Source organism: Archocentrus centrarchus, chromosome 12, assembly GCF_007364275.1.
Source record: "Archocentrus centrarchus isolate MPI-CPG fArcCen1 chromosome 12, fArcCen1, whole genome shotgun sequence".
Taxonomy (NCBI): domain Eukaryota; kingdom Metazoa; phylum Chordata; class Actinopteri; order Cichliformes; family Cichlidae; genus Archocentrus; species Archocentrus centrarchus.
The window spans coordinates 4,560,709-4,576,675 of NC_044357.1; the positions used below are offsets into that span (position 1 = coordinate 4,560,709).

The following is a 15,967-nucleotide window of genomic DNA, read 5'->3' on the forward strand; positions in this document are numbered from 1 at the left end:
GTATGTAGAGAAGCAGGTGAAAGTGGATATTAAAACAAATGCATATGCTGACAACTTAAAAACATGTTAAAAACACGTTTGCAAATATAAGTTTGACTTTCTATGAAGCTTTATTGAAAATTTGTATTTTATAAAGCACCCACCAATATTGAGGAATGTCTAGTCAAGGAGCTCTAGTATTCTGCAATTGAATTAGCCTTTAAACTTGATTAGATTATCTGCCTTCATCCTTTTGCTAATAAAAGTGAAAACATCATTCTGATAGACATGTTTTTTTTTTTTTTTCCTTATTTTTTTTTTTTTTTTTTAAAAAGCTGGTGAATTTTAAAAAGTAATACTTTTGGGGCCACCAAATATTTTGGATCATGCAAAGACTCTATATTGTACTGTAGTAATTTTGTAATATTTGTAAGATGATATAGTGGGTGTGACTGGTTACCATTGCTTGAATCTGTACATTGTTCCAATAAATTGTTTACATTATTATGGCTATTTTATCTTGTATTTTCTCAAATTTTCACCAAGACATTTGCTTGTAAAATCACACAGGAGCCAAATTTGTGGAGTATTTGTTTTTGCAGCATCGCTGCTACTTTATCAGGTGAGGAAATATGGAATTGGTAGAAAACTAAGTTATGCAACTTTTTAAAAAATTTTAAACAATTGAACAATTTAATTGAATTTAGAACACATTAGACACATACATAGTATATCATAACATTGACAGAAACAGAAGAGCCCAATTGCTTAAAAAAAAAACCCAACTAATAAATGATATAAAAATCGCATCTCAAAGCACTCAGCTTTGCATCACAATGACTCTGCATCCTGGTGTCCCAGAAAGTCCAACAAAGGTTTCCAAACCATCTCAAACTCCTTTACCCTCCCTTTACCTATATAAGTCAGCTTAACTCTGTCTTTCTATTAACTGCAGATTTGCAGAGCCTCATCTCTTCTAACTAGTATACCCAAGCCTATATTTTTGACTTTGCATACATGTTGCACCACGAGTCCACTGTCTATGGTCAATTTAAATAGATCTTTAAATGAAATCTTTACAAAACCCTGAAAAGTGACATACTGCAACAAGATTCAGAGACATAGTGTTGGAAGAACTTAAGACCACTCTTGGCTACACTGAGGTAGGACCAAAAAAATGCACCCCCCTTATACTTTAAATAAGCTACAGATATAACATGAGTATTTGCCTTAGCATTATTTATGGAACTTGTGTTTCTTACACCATCTCTATTGGAAAATGACACTTCAGCAGGTATTTCCGTCTTTAGTATTAAACAGGGAGATGTGTTTGTGGATGCTGAATTCATAAGTAATTTTAAATATACACTAATACAATATCATTATTATTGTGATTAAAAAAAATTCTACACTTTTAATTTAGTATCTCACATTTCTGAGTTTTGGTGTGTGTATTTTAGTCCATTTAAATATTCGACACAGGAATTTCCGTAGAGCACCTGAAGGCAGCATTTCACCCAGCGACCGCCGGTGTCTCTCCGCCATTGGTAGCGCTGTTTCCTCTACTGAACGTCTGCATTTCGACGGGAAGAAATCATCGGGCAGAGACGCAGTACAGCCGGGTGGAGGTGGAGTCTGTAGGTGGGGAGGGAGAAGAAAGGGGAGAGGAGGAAAACGGGGAAAGGCAGATACAAGAGAAACGGGGGGGAGGACGGTGGATGATATACGCTTTAAAAGTTGCATTACAACAAATTTAAAAGTTGTGGCAAAGAGGAATAAAACAAGATGATAACGCCGTACTTCCTAGAGAATTTCTGGGTAGGTGGTGCTTTTTATTCACGGTGTTTACACCGGTGCTATTCCTCGCTATTCTCTTGCTATGCTCCCTCCTTATCATGTCCATGTCAATCAGGAATCAAATGTTATTTATTGTGTGGAGGTAGTGGTCTAGCTCACTAGCTTAGTTGCCGCTGAAGTCGCAGTGTCCTGGTCAGCAGCGCTGCGGCCACCGCTAATTTTCCTCGGCAAATATTTTGCCAGCCCGGGGTTTGGGCCTCTGTGAACCAATCTAACTTGAAAAATCGGAAACGTCCAACCCTGTTTTCCGATAATTGGCTCGGGCAGGATCGCTTGGAATGTTTATGGTCAGTTCCCTGAATACTATTGGACGCCTCGGCTGTCAGTCATAGTGGTTGGTCGTACGCGTCATTTTCTTCCGTAACAAAGTTTCAGTGAGAGGTCAGATGTTAGTAAGTTAGAACAGCTTTAAAACGTCAATTAAGCCTCATACCGCATTAAATAAATATCCTTTATTTTACATAGCCTATATCGTAGAGCGTGTTTCAGTATCAAACTGAGCGCAGCCCTCTCTGCGTACTGCCTAAAGGTCATTTCTCTTCCGATAGTAATTTGACGTGGCTATGCCAAAGCAGGTGGAAAAGTAGAAGTCTGCCTTTACTACTTGTTACACTACATGAAGCCACAAAGATAGTTGCATTTAAAGTGAAACTCACGCAGTAATATGCGCATTAGGGCACTATAACCACTACAGCAAGTATGGGTTATGCGTTTTTTCTGTTATATTGAGTTATAGCAGAAGTATTACAAATTCTGAGACCTACATGGTTTTGAATAAAAGCCATAAGTAAATTGAATGTTGATTGGCTGAATGTTTTAACCTTGCTCCTTTTTAATTCTTTTTAAAATCTAGTGCTTCTTTTTAAAGTTGCTAAAAACATGTATCTTAAAATAGGCCTGTACAATGGCTTTATTACTGATTTATACAGGCAGTCTCTCAGCTTGAAAACACCAATCAGTCTGTGTCCCTGTTTTCTTCAAGGTGGGCAAATACATCCTTAAGTTTTAGCCTCAGTTGAACTCTAAAGGTGATCCTGTGCTTACAAAGCGGCTGTAATGAATATTTGTTGAAAACAAGTTCTTGAAGTAGTTACAAATACACTGCTGTTACCCTCTAACACCCTTTTTTCCCTAAATGAGAGTTCATCATTAACTAAATGGAAAAGAGGAGAGCTGAGACACTCCTGACTCTTCAATCTGCCCTTTGTGCCCTGCTGTGAGCCACAAGAGAATCCAGTGATGGCGGCGATCAGCTGTGTGTTTAACATGCAGGACACACACGCGCACACATACTTGGCAGTAGCTGGAGATGCATCCATTTTCCTTTGACTTGACTACAAATCATCATCATCGTGAGCAGACATACTTGCGTTAAGTTTTTCGGCCTGTTGTTACACTGCTAAGCAGACAGGAACTTGTACATGCAGGTTTTCCCCTTCCCCGTCCCATGCTCTCACTTTTTTAGACTTATTTTCATTGGCTTTTTTTTTTAGAAAGTGTTGTTCATCTGTTATAGTTGCAGCAGTGGACTGGTCACCAGCTGCAATGTTTCTACTCCTTGATTTTATTTGCAGGCTTTATTTCATTTCCTTTTTTCTCTGTGTGAAGTCTAGGTTAGAGTTCGGTCTATCGATGTAGGTTTTGGGGCAGGATGTGTTCCCTGTGCTGAAATGTCTTGAGTTGTCAGGTTGTATAGCAGCAAGTAGCCTGATTTTTTTTTTTTTTTTTAAAGCAAAACTATGATGACCTTAAGCTTAACATGTAATCTCTCAGCCTCCAGTGTGTCATGGGAAATAAAACGGAAATAAAACAGATTATTACTGAGTAGGCAGTATCGAGACAGCTAGTAGCCCCCGGGATGGCTGTCTTCTCTCTGCATTTTGTTTGTGTGTGTGGTCTTCCTCATTCTCACACAGTTCACATGCAGTGTTGCAAACAGTGAGGCAAATCAAGAGGTGGACAAGAGTGACACACTTCCTTCTGGTTGCTTCATTTCTTCAGCTGTCTCTCAAATCAAACCAATATGTCTTTGCCTTCAGAAGAAAGGCTTGCTGAGGTTTTGGAACTGGATTGATTCAGCCAAACAGCCTTGAGAATCAGTACCCCTGAGTGCAAACATTATTCTAATTATGGTTTTTGCTTGAAACAAGCATCCTGCCTCTTGCTGGTTGTTATTCATGTTACTGTTTGTGTTCCCCTTCTAATAAACACTTAGGTACTAATTGGGTTTAGTGGTGTTAGACCAACCACTTTTGGCATTAACACTCTGTGTCACGTCCTCAACAGTTAAGTATAGATCAAGTTTTTTTTCTTTTGTTTCAACAGCAAACAAAGCCCAGCCTCTGTGTGCATACCACATGCTAAAGCTGCGTCTGTTGTCTGTGATGAGCTGTGATAGCTCAGTGCACCGCTCCCAGACCTCTCTGGTCACATGACTGAGGCCAGACACTCTGATGTCAAGGCGCCGTCTACAGGGTTCATGGCTGCGTGCTCTGCAGGCTATACCAGGCCATCGTTTACAGTCTGTGTGGAGAGAGGCCGTCTTGTTTGGCTCTGTCTAAATTCCTCAGGGAGAGTGTACAGTTCTTTCCACTGCTTTTCACCTGAGGACGCACACCAGAACTGGAGAAGAAGTCATGTCAGCTGAGACGCTTCTAATCCTGTGTAATGTTTCCCCCTTCCTAAGTCACAACATCAGTCCTGTAATAACAAGCATGGGAAATTATTTGGTTATGGTTAAGGTTGGTTGAGGTTTTTGGTAGCTTTTGATAGGTGGAAATAAGGGAAGGATTAATCAAGTCCCAAGCTTAGTTCATTTTAGCTTTTTTTGCAGTTTGGAAGGTGTATTATAACAAAACCCTGCTACTGACATAAGCAAGGCTCTTCCCATAACATGGGTTGTCACTGCCTGTTAGGCAACAACCACTTGATTCCCCACACACAGGATATTGAACCTTACATTGTAGTCTAACAGAAGGAGAGTGAATTCCTGTCCATCTCTGTGGAGCAGATGTTACGTGATAAACTGTAGCACTGTGGTTTAGTTTATCTGTCCTTTTAAGGTGGCCGCCAAGATTAAAGATGTCAGTTTATTTTTGTGCTGTCGGCTAACTATTGAGTTGCTAATATTGTCCACTGTAAATACAAAAAAGATTTTGAAAGCAGTATGTGATATGTTTTGCAGATGAAACCAAATCATTTTCTGATAGAATGGCTCATATGTTTTGCTTTGCTCACCACAATCTCTTACTGACTTAAGAATTAGACTTGCATGCTGATCAGAAAGCCATTTACTCTAGTACATAATGTGAGATAACATGTAGAGAGTTTCTTTCATGATCATTATTTCCTATCCTGGTATGCTTTTACTGCATTGGCAGTGTGTTTGGGATCATTGTCATGCTGAAAAAGTTGTTGCCAATCATAAGGTGGATCAAAAGCTGACGGTACTTTTCTACATTCATATTTCCATATATTTTGACAATCTCTCTAACACCACTGGCTGAAATGCAGCCCCAAATCATGGCAGAGCCTCCAACCATGTTTTACAGATGGCTGCAGACTCTCACTGTTGTACCTCTTGACCTCCTCCATGTATACTGACAACAGTTTGAACCAAAAATTTCCAATTTGGATTAATCACTCCGTAAGACTTGTTGCCACTGATTTTCAGTCCAGTTCTAATGTAGTGTGGCATACCTCAGCCTTTTCTCCCTTTTTCCCTTCCTTAAGAATGGCTTTTTGACAGCCGCTCTTCCACTGAGACCATTTCTGATGAGGCTTTAGTTCGATAGATCAGCTGGCAGGTCAGATTCATCTCTCAGGTCCTGGTCCTGGTTCTTTGCTAAGTTGTCTCATGTGTAGACACAGCACTGGTTCATCTCTTGAGTTAGGTGCCTTTTTAATGCTTGAATGATTCATAGGTCAGTGTTTAGTGCTTAACAAATAAACAAAAAAAAAAAACATCCTCTGAAAGTGGTCAGGTGCAATGGTCAGGTGCAATGGCTTTCAGGCTAATTTCCACTATATAACCTGAAGTTAAATTGAATTCCTGATTTAACAGTTCTCCTTTCCTTCTCCTCATGAGTGAAACTACTATTACCTACTTTTTTTGTGGCCTAAAGCATACAACCTATCCTTTAGTTCCCTGTGGTCAGTACAGTGTATCCGGATTTTTTCATTCTGGCACCTGTTTCTGGAATAATGGTACAACCAGCTGACACAGCTTGTTATCTTCCCTTTTTTATGAACTCAGTCGGTTCATAGGAAGCTGTCTCAGCTCAACTGTGCTGTTTGCTCAAACAAACCGCTATTGATGTAGGCTAAATTCTCAGTATGATATCTTCCAGTTGGGGCGGGCATAGAGTTGAAAACCAATTTATCTCAGTCTAAGCATAATGAGCACTTCTGAATTTCAATGTGTGGTCGGAATATTAAACACTCGGCGTTTTCATCAATAAGATCACAGACATAAGTGTCGAAAAACTGCATCGCTCTGGTATCACTTCACCCTGCTGTGGTTCATTAAAAAAATTCTGTATTTATGCATTTTTCTCTACTGCTCTGGAAAATTATTCCAGGATTGCCAATTGTTAAAAAAGTTTTTAAAAAAAAATACGCCCTAAGCTGTTTCCCGTGTTTGTTTTTTTCTTGTATTCATTGATATCACGTTCCAAATGAACACAGTTGTTGCACAGAATGGGCTCTCTTCCTGTTGCCTTTCTGCTCTGTGTTTTCACTCACTCTCGTCACTTCCCTGTTTTGTAGTATGATTGTCCAATTGTTAAATGTCTCTCTTATTGTGTCTTATAGTGTTGTGTAACTTTGGTCTTATGAACTGCCTTACCTTTATATCTTCACATCTAATGCATGCTTTAGTTTGCCTGCCATCTTTGGGGTCAGTAGAGTAAGAGCTAAACCTTTTTTTGTTTATCTTGTCGCAACAGGAAGCACACTTCAGTGGCCTGCTCACTGGGGTGAATGTAGGCCAGTGAGCTGTAACCTAGAGAACGATGCTTTCCTTTTAATATGTATTTGATTTGTAATATGTCCAAAATGAGTTGATGCTGTAGCCTTTAGGCCAAACAAATTGCTTCAGGAACTAGGACCGCAGCTTTCTACAAGTGAACTCTGGTGAACAGAGTCTTCTGATATTGCAGCATGTATTTTAGTAAAAGTTTATAGTTCTATAATTTGTATTTGTGTGACATCAGATGGCAGATTTATTTTTTTGAGGCTGATTGGAATGGTATGCGTCGTCCCATGCTGAAACAGTCGAGGATGGCAAGGAGGAAGTAAAGCAGGAAGAAGAGGAGATTTTTAAATCAAAAATAAATCTGATGACGTTCACTAGTCTAAAACTAGTCTGTTTGTCGACATGGCTGGGGAAAAAAAAGAAATTTCAATTGGCCGTCTTTGTCCCGGAGATCTGTACTTACGCTGTTTTCACATTTTACTATCAAAGAGCTACTTTGGAGCAATTTTTGACCAAAAACTGCTTGTGAAGCCATAAATCATACACTCTATTCCCAAAAGTATTTGCTTGTTTGCTTTATATGCATATGAACTTGACTGACATCCCATTCTTAATCCATAGGGTTTAATATGATGTCGGCCTATCCTTTGCAGCTATAAGAGGTTCAGCTCTTCTTGGAAGGCTTTCAACAAAGTTTAGGAGTGTTTATGGGAATTTTTGACCATTCTTCCAGAAGCCAATTTGTGAGGTCAGACACTGATGTTTGATGAGATGGCCTGGCTCAAAGTCTGAGTCATCCCAAAGGTGTTCTGTTGGGTTGAGGTCAGGGCTCTGCAGGCCAGCCAAGTTCTTCCACACCAAACTTGTTTATCTGTGTCTTTATGGTCCTTTTGCAGTCATGTTGGAACAGGAAGGGGCCATCCCCAAACTGTTCCCACAAAGTTGGGAGCATGACATTGTCTTGGTATGCTGAAGAATTAAGAGTTCCTTTCACTGGAACTAAGGGGCTGAGTCCAACTCCTGAAAAACAACCCCACACCATAATCCCCCCTCCACCAAACTTTACACTTAGCACGGTGCAGTCAGACAAGTACCGTTCTCCTGGCAACTGCCAAACACAGACTTGTCAATTGGATTGCCAGGCAGAAAAGTGTGATTCATCACTCCAGTGAACACGTCTCCACTGTTCTAGGGTCCAGTGGTGGCGTGCTTTGCACCACTGCATCTGCTGCTTTGCATTGCACTTGGTGATGTAAGGCTTGGATGCAGCTGCTCAGCTATGGAAACCCATTCCATGAAGCTCTCTACACACTGTTTTTGAGTTAATCCGAAGGCCACATGAAGTTTGGAGGTCCATTGTGATTGACTCGGCACAAAGTTGGCGACCTCTGCGCACTATTTGCCTCCGCACCTGCTGGCCCCACTCTGTGATTTTTATGTGGCCTACCACTTCGTGGCTGAGTTGCAGTAATTTCCAATCATTTCCACTTTGTTATAATCCCACTAACAGCTGACTGTGGAATATTTAGTACTGAGGAAATTTCACAACTGGACTTGCTGCACAGGTGGCATCCTATCAGAGTACCACACTGAATTCACTGAGCTCCTGAGAGCGACCCATTCTTTCACAAAGGTTTGTAGAAACAGTCTGCAAACTGTTTGCAGTTTGCAGACTGGTGGAAGAGCTGAATTCAATGATTTGGATGGGTGAGTGTATACTTTTGGCAATATAGTATATTTGAGCCTCGTGATCAAGGTGACACATCCTGTTAAGTATAAATTAGCATGTCAGCATTGCTAATAGGGGTAAAAAAAATAAATAAATAAATCTTTTACCACATGGGTTAAATGTGAAGTCAGGTCTTTGCAGAGGCCTAGCTTAAATTAGCTACAAAGCCATGTGTGCCACTCAAATTAAAAGTAGATTAGTTTGATAACAAATAAAATCAGCCTTGTAGCTTTGAAAATAGTAAAAGTAAAAAAATAAAAATAAATAAATACTTGAACCTGTAAATCAGAATAACAAAAGCAAATAAAATATATTTTTTCATGTTGTCAAAGCCACAGGGAACCACTGGAGATGGGCAAAAGAGCCACACGTGGCTCTGTGGGTAGTCTGAGTGATTGACTGACTATTGATTGATTGATTGGTTATGCTCCCTTTCCACTGGTCTAAACAAGCCAGCTTTCTTATCGGTCCTAGCATTTAATATTTGGCTTCTCTCTACACTCAAGTATATTTCAGACATTGGCCGTGGTTATTCTGTGCAGCTTTCCCCTGCTGTGAAGCTGCAAAAGCACGTCACCGTATCTTCCTGTAGTCTAGCTAACAAGCCAACATGAAAGAAGACATATCAGACAACCACAGTTTTATAAACACACAAAATATGCATTCCTAATACACATATCTTGTGTTTGTCTGGCTACTTATTGGCTGACATATGCACAGAACGTGTCTGCTGTAATTCAGTTCAGTCCTCTTTGTGCCTGTCAGTGCATGAGGTTGTAACCAGTGCTCTCCACTGGGATTGCTCTCAGGCTGTCTTCTGTAGTGTAGGCCAACTCCACCCCTCTCTTTTATCTCATTTTCCACTGTTCTGCTTCAGGTCTCTCTTGGCCAGTATAAGTCTACCCTCTGTATCATCATTTGCGGTATCTTAAATATGTGTCCAGTTCACCTCCGTTTCCACCTCTTTATTTCATCCTCTAGAGATTCACAGTCCTTCTGAGACATTTGTTATGGAACACATCTGTGTTATGACTGATGGTTTTTGGCACTTTCCAAGTCTTGCATCCATATAAAAGAACACTCAGGGCATTTGACTTGTCCAGGCAAAACGTGGTTTTGTAGCTGATGCTGTTTATATTCCAAATGGTTTCAGTGATGTGTAATGTGTAACAAGCCTTAGCTAGTCTGGTGTTAACCTCTAACTAACTGTCTCAGTTCCTTGTAACTTTCACTCCAAGATACGTAAAACTGTACCTCGTCCATGGCTTGCTCTTTGATGGCGATTGGATCCTGGATGGTACAACTTGCCTTTATGCTTTTTGTTTTCCCTGGATGGATCTTCAGACCAATCATTTGCCTGTTCATGCCTAATTCTGTAGAAGAGGAACGTGGCAGTATGCATCCTTGGTTCCATCATTTCACTCTTGCAGATTCTTGACAAGCCTGAATCTTCAAAAAATGTCTAAAAATGTCCAAAATGGAATAAGCTGATAAGCAATGCGTCAATATGTTGGTCTGGCAACATTCAAAGGATATCATCCTTTGAATGTTTGCAGTAAATTGCAAGTTTTATTTATTATCTTGATATTGTTTATTTTTCACGTGTCCCTGTTACCATATTCTTGTAAACAACAAGGAAAGAATTACCATTAGTGTAGTGGTTAAGTGACTTTGTAGTGGTTTAAACATTTGCCTAACAAGTGAAAGATCCCTGGTTTGATCCCAGGACAGGACACAAATTCCTTTGGGGTTGTGTCAGGAAGAGCATCCAGCATAAAAATCTGCCAAATCAAACATGCAGAACTACCCACTGTGAACTATCCTTGTAAATACGAGAGCAGCCAAAAGTAGCTTAAGTTTAATTTGTATTATAGAGCATTTATAAGTATCAAACATGTTATTTCACCCAGTCATTCACAGCTGCTTTGGCCATAGCCATTAAGCTTCAAGGCTGCTCATCCTATTCTCATGAATGCAATAGCTCAGCATCACCTGGAGGGGATTTCATTACATCTGCCACAAGCTTTCAATTCAATTCAAGGATGAGCTGGCTAGAGTTTGTTGGTTGAAGGTCAAGCTCCCCATAGAGACTGTCCTATCGCAGAAATTGACCCCATATCTTCTTTGTTAAATTGTCTTGTGTGAGCAGCTGTGTGAGTAAGTCCATGTAAGATGTGCACCTAGTAAGCTAGAAAATGAAGCTGTCTGATGTGTTTAATTTTGTAAAAACATGTATTTAAAGGCTTCTTTTCCTGATCCTACTTCAGTAGTCTACTGCTCAAAACCCATTTGTGCATTTTCCAACCCTCATCCTTAACACAGACATTAAACTGGAAACAGTCCAAACAGTTATTTCAGAAACACTTAAGGTGCGTCCATACAGTAATTCACTAACAGCGGCGTGGTGACCAGAGGCTATAAAAAGTCAATAACATTCAGTGACTTTAAGAGATCATGGTCGAAATAACCCGTAAAATGGGTCCTGTGTTTAAATTTTTCTCAACTCTGAGGTGAGCAGTTGAAGCAACTAGCAGATATGTTTGACATCTGACAGAGTGGCAAATAAATTAGAGGATTATCCAATCAACCAGAGCCTGAAATGTCTGCTAATGACTAACCATGAGATACAAAGTGACACGTGACGTGCGTATTGCTTCCTCTTTGGACGCACCTTTTAGATGAGTCATTCAGAGAGCAGAAACTGACTGATATCATTGTTTAGATGACAAATTTGTTGTACTTTGACCTCACTAAACATTTTTATATCATGATTTCTTTATGCTTATTATGGGAAGATTATACATAGATTAATTTACATGCCGCAAGTTAAAGTTCATTGTCAGTTGCATCATAATTTTCACCAAAAACACTTTCCTGGTCATATTTTAATTCCATATCTCAGCAATAGAAGTGTCAATGTGAACATAGCTTACATTTGGTCAGATACTGAATTGGTGGCACTAATCTTTTGTGCCCAAAGTATTCCTTCAACAGTCTGGACACACGTGGATGTGATCTGCAGCGTATGTGGTTTGGGAATACATACTACTAGTAGACAATAATTCTAGTTAAAACAAAAGCCCAGCATTTTTCATTTGTATTAATTATTTAGAGACATGTTTGCATTTTTAAAGTGCAGTTGGAAACTGTTACCCAGTGGCATGGTAACAGCAGTGTCCAGGTGTCTCTTTCATTGTAGGCTTTAGCCTTAGACCAGTCCGCTCCTCTTGTTACTCTCAAACATGGCCAGGATGAATATGGTTGACCAGAGTCTCCTTCAGGTGCAGTTAGAAGCTATGCAAACAATGAGAATGCTGCTGGTAGAAAAAGCCTTAACGGTAATGTGTAATCAATAAGGCGGTTTTGTTGCTACACTTAATGCCTTTTTGCTGTGACTAATCATCGTCTTTAATGTCTTTTCTCTCTGGAAAACAGGGGGAAAAAAATAATGGCTTTGATGTGCTCTACCATAACATGAAGCATGGCCAAATTTCCACTAAGGAGCTGACAGACTTCATCAGAGAAAGGTAAGACACAGTGTTCTGGTCCGCATCAAGGAAACGATATGGTAAATCTAACACAATGAACACATTACTAATTAACTGGTTACACTCTGTCTAGCCCTTCAGTACATTTCTTTCCTCTCCATGTGGTTTTCTGGTATTTAAATGTGTTTCCACGTCTATACCTGCAGGTCCAGTTCCTCATATTGTGCACCCAGATTCTTAGGTGACACTTCCACGAATATCCACTTTTCATTTGCATTTTTGTTACAGTTTAACATCTTGAACTATACAGGGTTGTTAAAGGGCTGCAAGTAATAACATAGAAACCTCTATTATGTTTTTATATTTCATAACTGAATGATTAATGGATGTCTATAAAATGCTCAGTTGTTTTTTTTTTGTTGACAAAAAGCAAACATGATGATTCAGTTTTCTGTGTGAGAGGTGTGTGTTTGTAACCTGCCACATGACAGATGAGTTGGCACGGGAATTCAGCAGTGAATTCCACAGTTCGTTCCTCCTGTGGTTTAGGAATGCTCTCAGCTGCTCAGACGCTTTGAGCTGATCAGATTTGATATGCTTAACGAGCTGCTTTTATTGAAGGATTAAAAAAAAAAAGAAATCAGACTGTCATGAGTGAAGTCCCACTTCATGATTATTGTAGTCAAGAAGGTTCACAATAAAAATATTTTTCAAATTTTTTTAGAAAATGTGCAAAAAAAAGCAGTCATGCTACCAATCAGATTCATCAACAATTAAGTAATTATTTACAGTATTATCACATGTGCATTATTGAAGCATTATTTTATTTTAAAATACCAATATACACTTACTATAACACCCCTAGAAAGAATTATTAATAATAATAAGGGAACACAGTTACATTAATGTTATGGGTTGGTTATGGTGGTCGTTTAACAATTGCACATGTGCAGTTATTATAAAAGGAAAACTGTCTTCTTTATATTTCTTGCTAGTAGCTGTTCATCCATTTTTTGATGCTCACCTGCACTGTTTAATGCATTCAGTCTCAGTTTATTGTTATAAATAATCTTTTGCATTTTCACTTTGCTTAAATATCAACCGTCCCCCTACCCTGCAGGTGTGCTATTGTTTAGACTATGCACTAAAATTAAATAATGCATTATGCATGGAGGAGACAGAATGTCGGTTAGTGTTTTACTTACTGTGTGGTTATGTTGCTCTGCACCAGCTTCATAGTCAGCTTGGCCTTTTACCTTTCACAGAGTAGTGACTTTCATGGTTTCTCTCTTCCCAAAAACTGCACTATGGCTTCCTCTGCCGGGGAAAGCAGCGCTGTGCACTGTGTTAGTGCGTCTGTCAGTTAATGTCCTGTTCCTTAAAAGCAGCGTGTGGTTAAAGCAATGTTAAAAATCTCCAGGACACACACACACACACACACACACACACACACACACACAGATCCATAAAATCTGGACTGGACAGTTAGAAAAATGGCTTTGCTTACACACTGCTGCTTCATTCAGAGTTCTTATCGCAATTGCAGATTTCTGACATGATTCAACTTTAACTTGAAGACAGTTTGCAACTATACATACAAAATAATTAGTATGTAAAATCCATGTACTTTACCACATCATGTTAACAGGGAGAGGCTCCAGCCCCCTGCAACCCTGAAATGGATAAGTGGACGAGGATGAATGGATGGTCTTCTTTAAGTGGTGTCAATCATCTCTACTTAGTATCAAACATTTACAGTTTCACTAAGATCATCTCACTGTTGAGTCACATTTGGCTTACAGCAGTCAGATCCACACAGTATGTGGTGTTCTAAAATACTGCGATCGTCTTCTGCCGGTCCACGATTAGCAACTGGTAGGTCCTCGCGCTTAGTAAATGTGGTGCAGATTTTCACATTTGTTTCAACTCAAAAAATTGAAAGTGGGAAAGGAGAAAGAGACAGCATGGAGTCTGTTTCTCATTTTCAGCAGATGAGGAAGTGAAATAGAGAGAGAATATTGAGGGAGAGAGAGAAAAAATAAATAATGATCAGTTGTTAAGCTCACAGTAATTAGTGACCATGAGAGAATGGATGTCAGCGTAGCATATGACAGTATAAAAGTTTTATGTTTTACTGTTTGACTGGTTCTTTTGATTAATTTTTTATGTCTTTATATTGTATGCAATATTTTATTAGTGCACGGCAGGCCTCGATCAAATCCAGTTAATCATAATTTTGACTAAAAACAATAAATGCTGTTTAGCTACAAAAAAACAAGAATTAGGCTCCAATAGCTAATAAGATACATTTAGTTTGTTGGAGATTTCCTCAAAAAAAAAAAAAAAAATAATTAAAAAAAAAAAATTTCTCAATATACTGGGCAGCAAATAGGGAAAAGAAAGTAAATGACATATATAATATATAGAAGTAGAAATGCAGCCCATCTCCACCTTGCTGTAGAAAGTGTCACAGTAGCCTCTGTGTGTTTGTGTGTGTGTGTGTGTGTCTCTCTCTCTATGCTGGATGTGTGCATCTGTGTATGTGCATGTGTGGCCTGGTTCCCCCTGGCTGAACCTTGTTCCAGAGACACAAATGCAAAATTTAAGCTTTCACTACAAAACACTGCTGCAGTTTTCTTTCCCTCCTGTCACTTTGTTACAGAATAATGGAATAAAAAAGGAAATTGAGAGAAGCATGAAATTCAAACACTAGCTTTCGTACTCTGTCATCTTCTGCATGAGGTTTACGAACAAAGCACAAGCCAAACCACATTTATTTGCCCACACACAGTGAATGTGGTCAAACATTTATGTTGCAAGTTCTAAGTGGGTGTTTTTGGCTCGGATGTTCAGATTCTTAGCAACATCCCTTGTTTGAGCCGCAACCTAGTTGCAAATACATTGGAAAAACTTTATCATACTATACAACACTATCCATTGGTTTTGAGATGAATAATTGTTATTTTGACATTGTTGACATAATAGTGTAAACTCATGGTTACTTGAACAGTTTATTTAAACTGACGCTTATATATTGTGTGTTGTTGTATTTTTGCTCTCTTGCAGGAGCACCATTGAAGAGGCCTATGCCAGGTCAATGACCAAACTTGCCAAGACAGCTGGCAACTTTTCTCAGCTTGGGTGAGTATGCACATCTTTCTGGCTTTCTGAAGAAGGTACTTAAATTAATTCACAAGAATATGAAAAGCTAAATCTAAATATGCCTGTCTTCATCACAGGACGTTTGCTCCAATGTGGGATGTGTTTAAGAGTTCAACAGAGAAGCTGGCCAGTTGTCACATGGAACTAGTGAGGAAGCTACAGGAACTTATAAAAGAGGTGCAGAAGTATGTGGAAGAGCAGTCTAAAGCACACAAAAAGGTAAGGAAATTTGGTATTAGGGAAACTGTGAGCACCAAATGCTGATATAGTGCAATGTGGTGAAGTCACTCTTCTAATTTTGGTATATTTGTGTGCTTTTAAATGGGAACATAACAAAAACAGTACAAAAATAATGTTATTTTTCTCTCTGTTTCTCACACTTGGTGTTTCCATTATTGCTTCACCTGCCTTCTACTTCTTACTTTCTGGTTAATCAAGATTGCTCTGTACAGACACAACTAGAGATTACAACATGATACAATATTAATTAACTAATTAATTAAAATCTAGCAAAAAAGTGATATGTTACACAATTACAATGAAATATTAGCTAAAATTTCTTACCATCAACCAAATATTTACTTTTATGTGCCCTGTATTTATCCTCCCGTGGAAAATAAAGTGGGAGGATAGCGTTATCTTAAAGTCTGCCCGGGCGTCTGTCAGTGAGGTTTTTCTGGTCTATTGACTCCAAAACCACAAGGATGACTTGAGCCATAAAATTTGGCAAATGTTTTCTTTACTCTTCAAAGATGTGCAACATGATATTCATATTCC

The 15,967-nt window shown here is 39.0% G+C and overlaps 1 protein-coding gene across 2 annotated transcripts in view; it reads left to right on the top strand.

Annotated features, from left to right (window-relative positions):
* The first annotated feature begins 1,662 nt into the window (after positions 1–1,662).
* Positions 1,663–15,967, top strand: part of fcho2 (FCH and mu domain containing endocytic adaptor 2) — a 54,653-nt gene continuing 40,348 nt past the window's right edge. For both annotated transcript variants that reach the window (XM_030742226.1, XM_030742227.1), the window contains exons 1-4: positions 1,663–1,797; positions 11,976–12,067; positions 15,095–15,169; positions 15,268–15,409. In XM_030742226.1, the coding sequence (XP_030598086.1) occupies positions 1,765–1,797; positions 11,976–12,067; positions 15,095–15,169; positions 15,268–15,409 (342 nt within the window). In that variant the 5' untranslated portion in view covers positions 1,663–1,764. The remainder of the gene's footprint in view (positions 1,798–11,975; positions 12,068–15,094; positions 15,170–15,267; positions 15,410–15,967) is intronic.